We start from the raw sequence: 19,788 nt of genomic DNA on the forward strand, positions 1-19,788 counted from the left end.
GGACTGCGTCCAAGCCTACATGCAGTAGAGTGGATAAATATGAATAGGTAAATTTTTACTGCATAATTTAAAAAAATCGATCAATCTTTATTATCCTCATATGAATAGCAATTTAACTGGGGGTGTTACAAAGCTTATGAAGCAGGGCAAAAGAAATAGGCCAACAAGTATGACTTTTAAGGCAAAATATGACTGAAGTTGCCTTATTTTTTTAAAAAGGAACTACTCCATAACTGGATAAAAAAGATCGTAATAAATGTGGAACACTAGAAGACTCCTAATAAATGTTAAATCCATTTGAATAGTAGTCACCTGGCAACACAGAATCTTGTGTCAAGATAAACAGAAATGCTTAATAAATAAATGCATGAATAGCCTGAGAACCAGGCAAAATTTTATATATAAACATACACACACGCGCACATGTTTTTTAAAACATTTTCCCCCCAAATAAATCTCTTCGCTTGACATAGGAGAGTTGAAAGAGATTTCAAAATGTTGAGCTATTCTTCTACTTGAAAATAAGTAAAAGTTATATATACAGGTGAGACAGAAACTATTTATGTAGTGCTTTTATTACAAATTATTTAAATATATTAGCAGCCTCTATAGTTATAGTATTCCTATCTAACAGATATGGTGATGGTATTTCAATTTTAAAGGACATATATATGAAGCAAACATTTCTCACTTATACATGCAGTTTGACCAAAAAAATTTCCCTTTAATGACTTGTTTAAATAAAGTCTAATTAAAAATTAGAAAAGCTAATGAAATCCATTGCAGGGCATTTGTCTCAGAAATCTCTCTTAAATATTCTTTAAAAAGGAAATAAGGATACGTTTGACAAGAGTGTCTATGTTTATAAAACCATTTTAGTCCTAAATATGCTACTCTGTAGAAAGACTAAGTCAGTTTCAAAGCTATAAGAGAAATACAGCAGCATAAACTCTAAGCCCAGCAACTATCTACTAGACATTACAAAAGTTCAAGAGGTAGGGGAGCAGGAAATGTTTCACTGAATTTTCAAAAATTAAATAGCCCTTTTTAGTTCAAAAGACTAACTATGGAAAGGTGTGGGCAGAGATATGGAGATCTATAACTGCTGGTGGATGTGTACATTGGCACAAACACTCTGGAAAGCTTTTTGGCACTGAACAGATACATACACTATTACCTAGCAATTCCATATCTAGGTAACATGTCATATATGCCAACAGCACACAACAATGTTCACAGCAGTACTCTATATATCAATGAAAAGAAAAATTGCTATATTCAACTACATAGATGTATTTCATGAAAATAAATTTAAGAAAAGGGAGCCAAACACAAAAGTACATGCCATGGTTCCACCTAAACAAAATTCAAAAACTGGCAAGATTATTCCTAAGTGTCAAAGGACAGGAGAGCAGTTACCCCCAGAGAGAAGGGGCGGGGTGGGGGTAGGGGGAGGTAATAAATGTGAAGAGACATGAATATTAGCAATGTTTTCTTGATATGGATGCTGGTTACACAGGTGTGTTCACTGTGAACATTCAAAAAGCTGCTCACTCATGATTTGTGCACTATTCCGTATGTGAGTTCTTAAAAATAAGTTTATATTTTAAAAATTAGACAACTTAAATTCCCTAAATGTCACCTTGAAATGTTTTATAGCATCTCTAGAAAGACATTCTAGAAAGAGTAATGGTTAAGAACTAAGAGCTGCTTCTAAATAAACACTCAAAAAGGAAACTAAATAGCACTTGAGCCTAAATAGTAGCTTCGAGTGCTAATAAGCTGTATTTAAAGATCTATCCATTTCAACATGTTTACATGTTGTATTTGGTTAAGTTTATCTAAATAATAACTTTAAAAAATCCTAACGGCTCATTTTATATATAAAACTGGCCTAAGAAATTTATTTTACTGCAAAAAATCAACTATACACTTGTCTTGAAGATTCTTAGAATTCTTAATTTCACTTTCATAAATTTTTCACTATGAGGTGTTTCTTCAATGAATGTCTTTCAAAAATAATAAAAAGCAACAGAAATTTATTTTTGGAACCATAAAGACAGAATAATAATACAGATGTCCAATCAGGTACAATGAAGGCACAAGTAACCAGGAGCAAGTAACTTTTTATTTACCAATTCTTTATCTTGCTGCATTCCAGGTTTCATAAATATGTACTTTTTCTCATCAGTTTTGTAGGTGCTATTATTACTACTCTTCTAAGAGGGCTTCAAACATTTAGGTTAAAAAGTGAAAAGTTGTGACTTCCCTGGTGGCGTAGTAGTTAAGAATCCGCCTGCCAGTGCAGGGGACACGGGTTCAAGCCCTGGTCCAGGAAGATCCCACATGACGCGGAGCAACTAAGCCCATGTGCCACAACTACTGAGCCTGCACTCTAGAGCCCGGGAGCCACAACTACTGAGCCCACGTGCCACACTACCAAAGCCCGTGCACCTAGAGCCCGTGCTCCGCCACAAGAGAAGCCACCGCAATGAGAAGCCTGCACACTACAAAGAAGAGTAGCCCCAGCTCATCGCAACTAGAGAAAGTCCATGTGCAGCAACAAAGACCCAACGCAGCCAAAAATAAATAAAAATAAATTTTAAAAAGTTAAAAGTTCTACATGATCTGAAAATTATAATTAATCATGTACTAATGTGAACTTGAAATAACCCTAGGAAAAAATACACAGATAATCTTTAAAGGGGTATGCAAACCCTAAAAATAATAATACAAGGATTCTTTTAACTTGGAAATACTGTTGTGTTTTTTTTTTGTTGTTGTTGTTGGGTTTTTTTTTTTGGACAATGTGAAATTATGATACTTCTTTTGAAGATCATGTAAAAAAAGTGAAATGGGGGAAAAGAACAAGATTTAAACTTTAAATGCAATGGTTTAAATATCATGGTATTTATTTCACTGCCATGTAACAACAGAAAACACTTCCATATTTTTAACTATTAAAACCAGGTATGAGAGCTTCCCTAGTGGTGCAGTGGTTAAGAATCCGCCTGCCAATGCAGGGGACACGGGTTCAAGCCCTGGTTGAGGAAGATCCCGCATGCCACAACTAAGCCCGCGCTCCCCAACTACTGAAGCCCGTGCGCCACAACTACTGAAGCCCATGTGACACAACTACTGAAGCCCACGCACCTACAGCCCATGCTCCGCAACAAGAGAAGCCACCACAATGAGAAGCCCACACACTGCAATGAAGAGTAGCCCCACTCACAGCAACTAGAGAAAGCCGGCGCACAGCAACAAACACCCAACACAGACAAAAATAAATAAATAAATTTATTTATTTTTTAAAAAAACAGGTATGAGAATCTCCTAGCCCAAAGTCTCTTACCCGATGTCTACCTCAAAGTCAAATTTAAGATCATATATTCTACTATAAAACACAACTACAATCAAGTACACTGTATGCTAAATCAAATAAAGCTGAGAGGGTAAGAAAGATGCCTTCAGTCTCAATGTCCCTTTAAGGGGGAAGAAAAGGACTAGCAGAGTATCCTTTTCCATTATTTTTCTCCCAGTTTCTCTAAAATCAGCACTGCCCAACAGAACTTTCAGTGATGATAGAAAGTTCTATATCTGCACTGTCCAATATGGTAATATGAGCCACATGTGGCTATGGAGCATTTGAAATGTGACTAGTCCAATAAAGAAACTGAATTTAATCTTATTAAATTTTAATTAATTGAAAAAGCCATATATAGCTTATGGCTACCATATTGTATTAAGTACAGCTCTAGATTATCTATTTTCTCTGATTCCCTTTTAATAAAAATGAGGCTATTGAAAAAAGAAAAAAACTTTTCAATTAAGGGAGAAATTCAAATGAGGCTTCAGTGCCAAGAGACTTAGCTATTCCTTAAGGAATTAGCCAGCAGTCCAGACAGGATACTCAGAGTTCTGACCCTCTGAGGTTTGAAAGAGGCAAAAGAAAATTCAAAATCCACAGAGAACAATGATATATTCTAAAACTACCTTTTTCCTCAAAGCAATAAATTTGGGGGAAAAAAGGAATACAGTTAAAGTTTCATAAGAGAACTCAGTTCTGGAAGTCAGCAGTTGAGAAATGCTGTATTAATGTGTAATATCTAATCAACTATCTATTATTTGTGCCTGGTTCTCATGTTCTATTAGCAACAACAGAAGCTCCAACATTGGAGGATTTCAGCATATGAACTAATGATATAAACACAAACACCTAGAACTCTTTTGGTTAAGGACAAAGACACGACTATGTTATCACGTCCTTAATAAACAATGCAAAATTTAGTAAATTTGGTGTTATTTCATTTTCCCTTTATATAATTGATTATAAAAGCAATTTGTGCTGGTGTTGGAGGTTGGTCATTTATATAACTTCATGACCTCATTCATAACTTTTTAAGTAGTCAATACTCAAGAAACCATTTATTTTTTGGATGAGCTCTTGGTGAAAGAGAAAACAATGTTCAAAAATGACCAATCAATATTTAAGATCAACTTTGGACTTAAAGACTTCTAACCAAATGGCAATAAAAACAAGATTTACAGGTCGGGTACAAACCACATACCAGCAATCTATTACAGAACCAAGATTCTTCCTTCATAAAAGGATAACCAACGCCAATTCCGTCTATAATATACTTGTTTGGGAAATAAGCTGGTTTTGGAAAAGTCACAATGCATACTCACAATTGTACAATTTTGATAGTCATTGGAAAATATGTGTATTAAATCCCATGTCTTAAATTTGATATGTTTCACGTATAGGGAAAGTAAAAGTACTTTTGGAAACAGTGATTTTTCTTTTTTCTTTTTTGATTCTTCTTTTTAAAGAACATATTTCCACAAACGTTTTAAACCTGGAGATTTTTCAATTCTTTAACAATTCCAACAGAAAGTTGTCAGTAAAATTTAACACTAACAATCCTCCACATTTCTAAGAACAGTCTGTTGGTCTCTTAAGTCAAATAAAAATAAAAATAAAAATAAAAATACAACTCATTCAAACTACTCTTCACTAAAAGAACAGTTTTAAAATAATTTTTAAATCAATATACCCCCAAACATACTACTGATTATATGCCACAAATGTATCCCCTGATGGTAAAAACTATAGTGTTAATAAATATGAAAAAATATCATAGAAGTCTATTTTCTATAAGGCTATAGAATAAAAGAGGGAATAAGGATGCTTAAAAACAGAATGTTAGAAAAATTTAACTGAGTATTTTGTCATAAAATATTGATAAAAATAAAAAGGAACAGGCAATTTTTATTCTAAAACACTTTGCTAAAAGGAGGAGATATGGGGATATATGTATATGTATAGCTGATTCACTTGGTTATAAAGCAGAAACTAACACACAGTTGTAAAGCAATTATACTCTAATAAAGATGTTAAAAAATAATTTAAAAAACCACTTTGCTAAATATTAAAATCTAATACACTCATTTGTGCAACTGATATGTTTGTTATTAAGTAAACAAAATTAAAGTACAAGATGAGATGATATATCAAACAATGTATTTGTAACCAGGAGATTCAAGGGCATGTTTAAAAGCATTTGTTTTTCTATGACTTCATTAGATGAAATGACAACTAAAGAACCCATTACTTTTAGGATTTCTTAACATAAAAATGCATACATGCACATTATGGTACTTATTAGCATGTGTGTTCTTTCCAACTGGACTCTAAACTAAAACTTACCTGCTTTGTTGACTTTTTTGTGCCATTAAAAATCTTCCAAGCTAGCCCACTGCCACCACTGGCAATGTGTCGACCAACATCGAATTCCCTAGTGACAGGATTTCCCATCACAGCACTAGTGACATCAGCTGTTACTTTTGTAACAGTACTCTTCAACTTATTAAGCATGGATTCCATGGCTGCAATTCTGGGTAGTTATAGTTACCTAGAAACATGGGATAGGAGAGCATAGATCATTTGTGTTTACTTCTTTAAGTATTTATTCATTATTTAGTCTGAAAGCTTAATATACCCCAAACAATGAGCAAAACAATCCTATAGAAACAAAAGCTATAGGTTAGTTTTGTCTTCAGAGAACCCAATATACTTAAATGCAAATTTTAGTCTAGGAACCGAACTGTGCTTCAACCTCAATTGTCACAGACCAATAAGAGAAAAGACATATTCACATTGACACTAACATGAATGTTGCTCAACTATATAACATGGTCCATATTATAAGACCCTTTAAGACTTAAAGTTATGTAGAGGGTCTGAATCTTCACAGTAAAAAAAAAAACTATAAAAAACCTGAAAGGCTCTAATGTTATACTAAACAATAAATTTGTATTTCATAAAAGTTTTGTCCACTATTAAAATAATCACTGTTGAACTATGAAGTCACTTAAGAATATTTTCTAAACAAAAAGCTAAAGGACAATAACACATGAACAAGCAATAGGTAATAAAATATTTTTCAGATTTTACACATTTCTGGTGACGATGGAGGAACAAACACTGTATTTACGCTCCCTCCTCAACAACTGGAAACTGGACAAAATATATGAAACAAATGTTTTCAGATACTGAACAGGCAGCACAAGCCATGTGATCCCAGTGAGAAAGCAAACAAAGTGAATTCTAGGGTTGCCCCAGCTTTCTGCCTAGAGGCACACTGCAAACCATGGAGTAGACAAAGAATCCCAAGCATAGTCTAACTGAATTAAGGAGTTGAGGAAAGAAATTGGAATTCAATGATGCTGAGATGGCTGGGACATCTGAGATAGAATTTCAAAGAGAAGGGGGAAGAAGAGGAAAAAAAAATTTTTTAAGGCAAAAAAAGAGAAGGGAACAGTGCTGAAAAAGAGCTCCAGAAATTTGCAGGGGTCCCCCTGATGCTTTGTTGAATACTAAGATTCACGTACATAGTGTGCAACTTCACCAGGTTGAAACAGAGCAGGACCCTATGGGGCCCTCTCAGGTACAAATACTTTCTGTGCACCCCCCCCATTTCTTGTTTGTAGGAAATAGGCTTCATTCAGCCCCCTTGACCTTCCCTGAGTTCCAAAGGGCAAAATCAAACAATTGTTTATCAGGGAACGGAGGGAATGCAGAAACAAAAGAGGAGCAGTCAAGAAACAATAATGCAGCCTCGGGGCAGGGTCCTGGTCCTCAAAGAATATACGTAACAATACCTTTGAGTTCTTCTACAGGAACTAAGAGCCACCCCCCTCCCCCCGCCCCCAGGTAGAGGATTATAACTTCAGGTTGAGCATGAGATTCCTGGAACACTACCTTGTTACCTCCCCATCAACCAAGCAGAAGAAAATCTGCACACAGTGGAAGATAAACTAGACTGATCCCCTCCCCAAATGATTCTCCCTTTAAAAACTTTCATAATCAAGCAGAATCTTTGGAGTTGGGTTTTTGGACACCAGTCTGCCATATCCTCAAGTTGCTGGCCTCCTGAATAAAGCACCTTTCCATTCTTACCAGCACTTGCCTCTCAAGTATTGGCTTTCAAGCAGCAAACAGCCGAACCAGAGTTCAGTAAGAAGGTCAGGTAAGGAACAACTAGCGAGCTGTGAGCTGAATAGTTACAGAGTTCATACAGGGCTGCAAATCTTTTAATTTTTCAAGCTAGAGTGGAGAGACCTCACTGATCACTAAAGGCATTCAGTAGAAACCCCAGAAGGACTATGCCTTGGTACTTCGAATAAACCATTCTTAAAGTATCCTAAACCCGCCCTAACAAACTAAAAAGCTAGCCTCAAATGATCAAACTAATCATAGATTACTTAACTGCTTACCAGAATGAAACCCAATACTCATGAAATGGAGACAAAAATAATTTCAGATACTAAGCAATGTAACATTCACAATGTTCAGTATGCAATCAATAATTATCAGACATGCCAAGAAGAAGAAAATGTGATCATAACCAAGACCAAAATCAGTCAATAAAAACAGACTCCAAAATGAGCTTATAGAATTAGCAGCAAAGACATAAAAAACTATCATATGTCCAAGTGAGACAGAAAGGAAGAGGTCAGGGGACAACAGTTAAAAGAATGACACAGCCATTGAGGATATGACAAAAACTGGTTAGGCCAAAGATGGCAGAAGATCTGACTTCCCGTAGACCTTGAGCCTCATTATATGCTCATTGTAATACATCAGAATGATAAATAGCACACCCACAGGTGCCATGACAGTTCTGAGGCTGACCATAAAAGGCCAAAAAGTGAGTGGTGGCCTAGTTCCTGGAAATCCCTGTCCATTTCCCCAAATAGTTGAAATAATCCTCCCACTCATTAGCATAAGAAATTACCCAGCCCATAAAAATTAACAACTTCATATCCCAGGGGCGCTCTCACTTTCTGAGACAGTCTGCATTCTGCCAATTTTAATGTTTATCTCTCTAAATAAACCTGCTTTCACTTCACTTTGGCTGGCTCTTGAATTCTTTCCATACAGGAAGCCAAGGACCCTCACTTGGCAGCCTGTCCTGGGACTCACCAGAGACCTGAGACATGACTATTCTCTCGCTTCTCTCTTCTCCTGCAAAACAAGTATTTAGAGGAAAGCATGAACATAATAAAAGAAAATGGAATATTAAAAAAAAATCAAATGAACATTCTAGAGACAAAAATATCTCAAATAAAAAAACTCAGAGGATATAATTACCAGATTAGACAATGTAGGAAAAAAAGATCAGTGAAAACTGAAGATAGAGAAAAAGGCTGGGAAAAAAATAAATGAACAAAGTCTCAGTGACCTGTGGGACAATTATCACAGTCAAACATATATAACTGGATCTCAAAAATGAGGGGAGGGCCTCCCTGGTGGCGCAGTGGTTGAGAGTCCGCCTGCCGATGCAGGGGACACGGGTTCGTGCCCCGATCCCGGAGGATCCCACATGCCGCGGAGCGGCTGGGCCCGCGAGCCATGGCCGCGGGGCCTGTGTGTCCGGAGCCTGTGCTCCGCAACGGGAGAGGCCACAGCAGTGAGAGGCCCGCGTACAGCAAAAAAAAAAAAAAAAAAAAAAAAAAAAAAAAAAAAAATGAGGGGAAACGGGGAAAAATAATATTTGAAAAATAGCCAAAATTTTTCCAAATTTGATGAAAACTATATAGCACAAAGAAATTCAATAAACACAAAGCAGGATGAACACAAAGAAAACCATGCCTAAATATGTCATATCAAATAGCTGAAAATCAGTGATTAAGAGAAAACTCTTAAAAGTAGCCAGAGAAAATAGGCAAATTATATACAGAGGAAAAAAGATAAGAATATTCCCCAAACTTCTCATCAGAAACTATACAAGGCCAGGGAACAACTGAATAAGGTCTCAAAAGAGCTGAAAGAAGCTGCTGACATAGAATTCTACAAGCCATGAGGGAAAGAAAAAAAAAAAAACTTTCAAAAATAAATGTGAAATAAAGACTTTTTCATGAAAACCTGAGAGAATTTGTTGCCACCATATATTTACTATAAGAAATATTAAAGGAAGCCCTTCAAACAGAAGGCAAATGATACCAGACGGAAATCTGAATCTACAAAAGGAATGGAGGACTCTGAAAATAAAAATTATGCAGGTATATAAAAAACTTCTCATGTTATCTTTGAAAGACAGCTGATCATTTAAAGCAAAAGTAACAAAAATGTATTGTGCTTATAATATATGTAGAAGTAAAAATATGATAAAACAAACCAAGGATAAGAGAGGGGAAATGGAGGGGGCTTCCCTGGTGGCGCAGTGGTTAAGAATCCGCCTGCCAATGCAGGGGACATGGGTTCGAGCCCTTGTCCGGGAAGATTCCACATGCCACAGAGCAACTGGGCCCGTATGCCACAACTACTGAGCCTGCGCTCTGGAGCCTGCAAGCCACAACTACTGAGCCCATGTGCCACAACTACTGTGCTCCTCAACAAGAGAAGCCACTGCAATGAGAAGCCCGCACACCACAACGAAGAGTAGCCCCTGCTCACCACAACTAGAGAAAGCCTGTGCACAGCAACGAAGACCCAATGCAGCCAAAAATAAATAAATAAATTTATTAAAAAAAAAAGAGAGAGGGAGAAATGGAAGTATATTTTTGAAATATTCTTGTATGTGAGGTAGTATAACATTTCAAGGTAGACTGTGGCATATTAAAGACGTATTATAAACCCTAGAGTAATAACTAAAATAATAAAAAGACAAAGCTAAAAAGCTAACAATGGAAATAAAATGGAATCCTAAAGTAAACTGAATTAATTTTAAAAAAGTAGGAAAAGAAAGGAACGAAGAACAAATGTGAAAAACAGAAAATAAATAGCAAGATAATAAATTTGAATCCAACCATATAAATAATTACATTAAATGTAAATGATTTAAAATTCCAGTTAAATGGCTGAGACTATCAAACTAGATTAGAAAAGCAAGACCCAACCATATGCTGTTTATAAGAAACCCACTTTAAACACACTTTACAAGATGATTTAAAACTAAAAAAATGTGAAAATATACACGCTAGAGTGGCTATATTAAAACAGGCAGAACAGGCTTCAAGACAAAGAGGGACACTTCATAATGACAGAATTGTCAACTCTCAAGAAGACATAACAATCCTAAATGTGTACACACTAAATAAGAGAGTTTCAAAATAAATGCAGCAAAAACTGACAGAACTGAAAGAAGAAACAGACAAATCCACAAGTGTAGTTGGAGACTTCATGGGTCCTTTCTCAGTAGCAAATGCACAGATAGACCAAGTAGACAGAAAATCAATAAGGACGCAGAGACTTGAACAACACTAACAAATAACCTGACCTAAAACACTCCACTCTACAAAAGCAGAATGCGTTTTGTTTTCATATGTACATGGAATATTCACTAAGATAGACTATATGCTGGGCCATAAAACAAGTCTCAAAATACTTAAACCTACTGAAATAATATAAAATACGTTCACTGACCACAATGAAATTAAGCTAGAAGTCAGTGATAGATAAATATCTAGAAAAATGCAAATATCTGGATATTAAACAATACTTCTAAATACCCAAGGGCTAAAAAAGAAATCACAGAGAAAATTTTTAAATATTTTGAAGTGAATGAAAATGAAAAATCTGCGGTATGTAGGCAAATCAGTGCCCCATAGGATATTTATAGCTTTAAATGTTTATTAAAAAAAAAAAAATCCAGGGGCCTCCCTGGTGGCGCAGTGGTTAAGAGTCCGCCTGCCGATGCAGGGGATACGGGTTCGTGCCCCGGTCTGGGAGGATCCCATATGCCGCGGAGCGGCTGGGCCCGTGAGCCATGGCCGCTGGGCCTGCGCATCTGGAGCCTGTGCTCCGCAACGGGAGAGGCCACAACAGTGAGAGGCCCACATACCGCAAAAAGAAAAAAAAAAAAAAAAAAAATCCAAAATCAATGGTATAAGCTTCTATCTTAGGAAGCTAGGAAAAAAAGAGAAAATTATACTCAAAATAAGTAGAAAGAAGGAAATAAAGAGTAGAAATCAGGTTTCCCTTGTGGTGCAGTGGTTAAGAATCCACCTGCCAATGCGGGGGACACGGGTTCGAGCCCTAGTCCAGGAGGATCCAACATGCCACGGAGCAACTGAGCTCGTGCACCACAACTACTGAGCCTGCGCTCTAGAGCCTGTGAGCCACAACTACTGAAGCCCGTGTGCCACAACTACTGAAGCCCGCTTGCCTAGAGCCTATGCTCTGCAACAAAGAGAAGCCACTGCAATGAGAGGCCTGCACACCGCAATGAAGTGTAGCCCCGGTTGCCGCAACTAGAGAAAGCCCGTGTGCAGCAATGAAGACCAAATGCAGCCAAAAATAAGTAAATCTATTAAAGAAAAAAAAGAGTAGAAATCAATGGAATGACTGAATTTAATGTAATTTAATACTCTATTAAATAGAAAAATCAATGAAGCCACACACTTTTTTTTTTAAAGATAAACCTCTAGCTACATTAAGAAAACTTTTAAAAACACAAATGACCAATATCAGAAATAGAAGAAATCCTACGGATGCTAATCCTATATAGAGCCTATAGATTCTAAATAAATCAGATATTATATTATGGATGATCTTATGCCAACCAATTAATTCAACAACTTGGATAAAGTGAAAAAATTCCTTGGAAGGTACAACTACTATAACTGAAGAGAAAATCAGAATAATCCTATTTAAAAGAAATGCAGGGCTTCCCTGGTGGCACAGTGGTTGAGAGTCCGCCTGCCGATGCAGGGGACGTGGGTTTGTGTCCCGGTCCGGGAGGATCCCGCGTGCCGCGGAGTGGCTGGGTCCGTGAGCCGTGGTTGCTGGGCCTGCGCGTCTGGAGCCTGTGCTCCGCAGCGGGAAAGGCCGCGGCAGTGAGAGGCCAGCGTACCGCAAAAAAAAAAAAAAAAAGAAAAAGAAAAGAAATGCAATTCATAACTGCAACTCTCACCATAAAGAAAACTCCACGCTCGGAGGGGTTCACTGCTGAATATTATCAAACATTTAAGGAAGAAATAATTCCAGATCCATATAAGCTCTTCCAGAAAATAGAAGACAATAGAACACTTTCATGTTCTTTTTTTTTTTTTTTTTTTTGCGGTACGCGGGCCTCTCACCGCTGTGGCCTCTCCTGTTGCGGAGCACAGGCTCCGGACGTGCAGGCCCAGCGGCCATGGCTCACAGGCCCAGCCGCTCCGCAGCATGCGGGATACTCCCAGACCGGGGCACGAACCCGTGTCCCCTGCATCGGCAGGCGGACTCCCAACCACTGCGCCACCAGGGAAGCCCGGCTTTCATGTTCTATAGTCAGTATCACCCTGATACCAACACCAAATAATGACACAAGAAAACTTCATATCAATATACATCATCAACAGGTAAAAATCCTTAACAAAACATTAGCACATCCAACAAATCCAACCCCACAACCAAGTGGAATTTATCTCAGGAATGCATTGATTTAACACTCAAAAACAAATCCACGTCATTCACCATATTAACTGAATATGGGTAATAGAAAATATATGATCATCTCAGAAAAGGCAGAAAAATTTTTTTGACAAAATTCAATACTCATTCACAATAAAAACTCTCAGCAAACTTAGAACAGAAATGAACTTCCTCAACCTGATAAATGGCACCTTTGAATACCTATAGCTAATATCACATTTAAAGATAAGAGATTAATCACTTTCTCCCTAAATTAGGGAACAAAGTAAGGATATCTACTTTTACCACTTCTATTCAGTATTCTAATGGAGGTCCTAGACAAAGCAAAAAAGAAAACAAAATAAAAGACATTCATACTGGGAGGAAGAAGTAAAATTCTTTATTCTCAACAACATGATCATGTACAGAGAAAGTCAGAAGTAATCCACAAGAAAGCTACTGGAATTAATATGTGAGTTTAGCATGATGGCAGAATATAAAAACAATACTTTTTTAAAAAAAAGACTATTCTGGGCCTCCCTGGTGGCGCAAGTGGTTGAGAGTCCGCCTGCCGATGCAGGGGATACGGGTTCGTGCCCCGGTCTGGGAGGATCCCATATGCCGCGGAGCGGCTGGGCCCGTGAGCCATGGCCGCTGAGCCTGCGCGTCCGGAGCCTGTGCTCCGCAGCGGGGGAGGCCACAGCAGTGAGAGGCCCGCATACTGCAAAAAAAAAAAAAAAAAAAAAAAAAAAGACTATTCTTATATTCTAGAAACAGACAACTGAACACTGAAATTTCAAAAATACCATTTTGAAGGGAGGAGTGGCCAAGATGGTGGAGTAGAAGGAACCTAAGCTTACCTCCTCTCTTGAGCACACCAAAATCACAACCATCTGCACAACCATTGTTGAAAAAGACTGAAACCTACCCCAAAAGATCCTCTACAACTAAAGACAGAACCATGAAACTGGTAAGAGGGGCAGACTCACGACATAATCAAATCTCATACCACCCTGGGGGAGCGACCCACAAACTGGAGAAAAATTATATTACCAAGGTTCTCCCACAGGAATGAGAGTTCTGAGCCCCACATCAGCTCCCCAGCCCAGGGCTCTGGCACTGGGAAGAGAATCCCCCAGAGCATCCGGCTTTGAAGGCGAGCAGGGCTCAACTGCAGGAACTCCACAGGACTGAGGGAAACAGAGAATTCACTCTTAAAGGATGCACACAGGGACTTCCCTGGTGGCGCAGTGGTTAAGAATCCGCCTGCCAATGCAGGGGACATAGGTTCAATCCCTGGTCCAGGAAGATCCCACATGCCACAGAGCAACTAAGCCTGAGCACCACAACTACTGAGCCTGTGCTCTAGAGCCCGTGCACCGCAACTACTGAGCCCATGCGCTGCAACTACTGAAGCCCGCATGCTCTGGGGCCCACGTGCCGCAACTATTGAGCCTGCGTGCTGCTACTACTGAAGCCCACATGCCTAGAGCCCATGCTCTGCAACAAGAGAAGCCACCACAGTAAGAAGCCCGCGCACCGCAATAAAGAGTAGCCCCCACTCACTGCAACTAGAGAAGAAAAAAAAAAAAAGGCTGCTAAAAAATAAAAAAAATTAAGGAACTAGAAAAAATTTGACTTGCAAAGAAAGTAAAAAATGTAAAGGACAAATATTGATGCAAACAAACACAATAAACAGCAAATTAAAAAAAATACCATTTCAAGGACGTGAAGTACCTATGGATAAATCTGACAAGATACAAAGACTTGTACAATGAAAATAACAAAAATTTCTGTGAAAAATTGAAGATGACTTAAAAACTTGTACAGGAAATGGAAGACTCAATATTGTTAAGGTGTGTCAATTTTCCCCATCAATCTAGAGACTCAATGCAGTCCAATCAGAATCCCAGAGGCTTCTGTAGAAAGAAACTGACAAGCTGTTAAAATGTTACTCTGAGAACAGGTCCACTAGATTGTTTAAGGGTCCATGGCACAGAAAGAGGTTTAAAGTCCTATCACTCTTCAAACCTTCACTTGCCATGTGTATTCTTTCCAAAAATTGATTTACCTAAGAACAAGTCTGTGTCCTGCAAATTTTCCTTAACCAACTCTTTTTTCACAGTTTTCTCCCACTTGAACAAAGTAAAATATTTTTCTCAGCCATCCCAGTCTTGTTACAGGGTATTTCCCAGGGTATAAAAGTCTTTGGCACGCATGCCAAACGGGAAAATGCAATTTGAGAATACATTAATCCTGCAAGTCTCTTAAGAGTAAAGCAAAAAGAAGTTTAGTAAGAAATTCTGAAGAGGGTTGTGCTTTACTTCTTAACAGCAAAACCCCATGCCTTATCTGTCACAGAATTACAATTAAGAAACAAGATAGTCGTCACAGGGCTGTATAGGAACAAGTTTATTTATTTCAATAAATAAGCAAAAACTCCAAGGTTTTGATAAAAGTAAAACATAATCATAATATACCACAATCTAGAAATCAGATACTTTGTAATTATCTAAACCCTTGACAAAAAAATTCAGATGCCATCAACTTAAAACACCAAAAGAAGTACAACGTCTTACCAAATTATTTAGAGAATACACAAGCAAAAGTATTTGGAAGGCCACTGGGCTAAGGCAGCACTAGTTTGTGTCCTATTTCTCAGTTAATTAAATTATATTCATATAATTTACTTTCTATTAAAGATTTGAACTATCTGTAAATAGAAATAAAAATTCACTTTCCTTTTTTAATTTAATGCTGCATTTCTGTAAGCAGTTAGAAAATGTTGCTACTGGCATTATGAAAACATTTATTGCCATGCCAAGTTGTTCTCTATGAACATCTGCTGCTGATTTTGATGGGGAGGTGGAAGAGACATAAAAACGCTATTTAAAAATCTACATATACTTTAACTCTGCCTGAGTAGCTACATATTACATGCCATGCACTTGCCATACACTGGAAATATAGATGTAAATGGAGACATGTCTGATCTTTAGGGACTCAGTCCAGTAGCAGACTCAGATCTGCAAAGATTCATAGCAATTAACTAGAGGTATGAATGTACCATGCTTTGGGAACATGAAGATTGGCTCAAAAATGAAGTGTTTTTTGTAAATCAATTATACTCCAATTAAAAAAAAAAGTGTTTTTCAGGTAGGAGAAAAGGGAAGGAGCTTCCAGAAAGAAGGATTACTACGTGTCAAGACATGGAGGGAAGACTATACATGACGTGATTTGGAAACTAGAAATAGTTCAGTATGAAAACAAAGGATATTTTCAGAGTTAATAGTCAAATTTGAGATGCCTATCCATCACCCAGAGTCAACACTGGTGTACACAAGGTAGAAATAGACATGGAAATTAATCTGGTGAATTATTTAATATTTATTGAGCACCCACTATGTACCTGATACCACATAAGAAACTGGGGAAGAAAGATGTAAAGTAAAAATAAGCCATAAAGAGCTTACCATCAAAGGTAAGAGACAGAGAAGTAAACCAACCACAGCATTATTATCCTACAGTAATAAAATGCTGCAGAATATACATACACAGATGCTAAAGGAACAAAAAGAAGAGGAACAGACAGAAGAAAGTTTCCCCAAAACAGCAAAATCACAGATGTCTTTAAAGGGGAGGGGGAGCGAACTAGATAGAGAGAATGAGACAAGTGTAGGAGTAAAAACTAGCAGTTCAGATAAAAACTGGAGGAAAAGAGAGAAGTATGGCAAAGGAGACTTAGAAAAGCCAGGTTACCAAGGGCATTAAGTAGTAAGAAACCAAGCTATGATAAGCCACAGATAGGTTTCAGGCATGAGTAAAATAATTAATCACTCCATTATGCAAAGTGAAAGATATACTAGGGGTGGAAGTAGGGAATATGACAAGACTGAAGACAGTGTCAATTTGTACTTCAGGAATTTTATACATACATAATTCAGAATGTATATAGGCCAAAAAACAAAAACAAAAACAAAACAAAACAAAGGAAAGGACACTTGGAAATCGGGATAGAGAAGATAGGAAAGAGACAATAGGTGGAGAGGGTGTCTTAAAGGTGTTAGTTACATGGATATTTATTTTATAATTACATATTAAACTTCATTATGCATTTTAATGTATCATATACCAAATTTTAAACAAACTTTGAGAGGGAGAGGTTGCTGAATTAAGGAAATAGCAGTAAAGAAGAAGAGGAAAGGAAAAATTAAGAAAAGTTAGAACTAAGAGAACTTGGTGACCAACTAGATAATTAGATAATCGAAAGAGACAAAACTAGGAATCCCAATCAAGTCTCTCATTTCAGAGTCTAGGCGGAGGATGAAGCCATTTACCAAGGCAAGGCTATAGGAGACAATTGCTTGTTTTGTGGGAGGAAAACCTCAATTTTGGACATGTTAAAGTTGAGTTGCCTGAATGACATTAATATGCATATATAGTTAGGAGGCTTTTAGATATGCAGGCCAAAAACTTAGAAAAAAATGTCTCAGCTGAAAATAAAAATGTGGGCACCATGAGCTTAAAGCAGTATAGTAGTTAAGACTACGGGCTTGAAAAAGGTTACCCAAGGAGACCAAAAAAGAATATGTATATCACGAGAGTAACAGAAGGCTACTTTGACGAATGAAGTGGAGGAAAAAAAAAAAAAAAAAGAATAAGTATATCATGAGAGTAACAGAAGGCTAAGGACAAAATGAAATGAATGAGTTTATGAAATAAGATCTGAGCTTAAATGAGATTTTGAATCATTGGCAATAGCTTTTTGACATGTGAGAAACCTAGAGACCAAATATATTTTCTTAAAATGATAGCTTTTCAAATTTCACTTGATAAATGAATAAAGAAGTCTTATTTCTCTAAGACAAAATTATAAGTGATAGAAATGTTTATTCGTATAAGTGATTGTCCCTTGTACACCATTTAGTAGAATTCACTTGAAATTCAATATTCCCCTTGTAAATCCCAGCCAAAATAAGACTTGGGGCAGCTTCAGTATGATCCCAAGATTATATCTCCCTACCATCTGATTCAGCCATCACTTGGCTTTTACTAAAACCAGTAGATGAATCTGTTCATACTAGATTTTACATGCACCTGGCATAAGGTGAGTTGGGTATTTGGCACCTGATGGCAGGTGGCTGAAAGGAACTGGCAATTCTTTCAGTTCTGCCTACTCATAAACTCTAGATATAGCAGGATAAAATAAAACTGTGTGAATTTTCAAGTAGCAAAACTCCAAAAGTCCCTTTTTCTACTTCCCCAAGAATAAAATATTCTTTAGTAATTTGATTAGTAATTTGAACAATAAGTAGAATTAGCTTGCATTTTTTGTTGGAAACACTGTAATGCAAATAAAAAGGTTACTGTAATTACATCTGATAATGAAATTATGTTTAGTAACTGTTAGTTACAGAGACTAGACTTTCAATAAGTACAAAATAATACACATTGACTACAAAAAACAACACAAAAAAATACAAATGAATTCAAAATAGTTTTAGTCCTTAAAGAGGTACAAGGGTCTGAGAATTTTAAAATACCACTTATATAGTCATTTGTACAAATACTCATAAAATTTTATAATTTGAAATAAGAATTACATTAACACGACAAATAATTTTGACAAAATGCTTCGTAAAACTTGGTAAAAATTTTGTACCTATACTCCTATATGCAGTGCTTATCTGTTTATATCTAAGATGATCCTGAGATATACTTTTGAAATACGTGTTTTTTTTCTTGTAGGGGGGCTTACAGATTACTAGAAGTTTTTAAAAGATACAGTTTTTAAAAAATGGTTAAAAACTTTCTTTGGCCTATTCAGAAACCATTTAATTTTACTCAGGAAACAAAGATTGTACCAGCTCAATACAATCATTCTCTTTACAACTACAGAAGGTATCTAATTATTATAAGTTGAGCTAGAACAGATTACTTCAGGGGACACACCTGATTTAAGAAACAAACATAAAAAACTAAGAAAACTTAGCAACGTACAGCGAAGCACACATCCATTCAACAAACTACTGGGTACAGAAGAGGTGGAAAACACCATGATAAGGTGCAGTAGCAGAAACAAGAAGTAAAACATTGTTTCTATCATTAAGTTTGTATACAATAAGATTTTAAAAGCAGAATGAGAGGTTATAAGGCAACATATACTTAAATATCAAACTACTAATTTGAACAATAAGTAAAATTTGAGGAGAGATTACATCCAACTCTTTAGAAGGCACTTCCAGCCCATGAACTTAGTATAGCTTTTACTACAGGAAGTCAACCAGACACTTGGAAATTATTGAAATTAAAAAAAAAAAAGTAGCAACAGCACTGGGGTGGCAGTGTCTCACTATTCAGCTCCTCTAGCCAGAGAAAGAGGAAAAAGGAATAACTGGGTAGGAAATTAGACAAAATGGTCACTAAGGGCACTTCCCTAGTGCCCTTGATTTAAGAGCATATAAAATCTGAAACACAGCATAGTACAATGTATGAAAACTGAAACTCATAAAGCACTGAAGTGTTGTCTAAAACAATGGTTTTCAAACTCCAAAGCAATGATTTTCAAACTCTGGTGAACATCTAAAAACATCTAATAACATCTAAATGACTGGGTAACTTGTTAAAACATATAGATGTCTATGTACTATCTCAAACCTTTATAATCAGAATCCATAAATGTGCAGTCAAGGCATTTATATTTTGAGCAGTTCCCCAGGTGATTCTGATGCACAGTGAATTATATAATTAAGCACACAATCTTCAGTGGCAACAAAACCTGGGTTCAAATGTCAGTTCTAATACAAGCACTATGACCACCAACTAGCCTCCCTAACACTAATTCCAATCTTTCTAAAGAGGGAATTGCCACCCATTCCTCAAGTGACTGT

The 19,788-nt window shown here is 36.9% G+C and overlaps 1 protein-coding gene across 2 annotated transcripts in view; it reads right to left on the reverse strand.

The window, feature by feature from the left end:
- SCYL2 (SCY1 like pseudokinase 2) overlaps positions 1-19,788 on the reverse strand; it is a 59,758-nt gene that overhangs the window by 37,581 nt on the left and 2,389 nt on the right. For both annotated transcript variants that reach the window (XM_060113249.1, XM_060113250.1), the window contains exon 2: positions 5,711-5,915. In XM_060113249.1, the coding sequence (XP_059969232.1) occupies positions 5,711-5,887 (177 nt within the window). In that variant the 5' untranslated portion in view covers positions 5,888-5,915. The remainder of the gene's footprint in view (positions 1-5,710; positions 5,916-19,788) is intronic.

This window comes from Mesoplodon densirostris, chromosome 11 (genome assembly GCF_025265405.1).
Source record: "Mesoplodon densirostris isolate mMesDen1 chromosome 11, mMesDen1 primary haplotype, whole genome shotgun sequence".
NCBI classification, from domain to species: domain Eukaryota; kingdom Metazoa; phylum Chordata; class Mammalia; order Artiodactyla; family Ziphiidae; genus Mesoplodon; species Mesoplodon densirostris.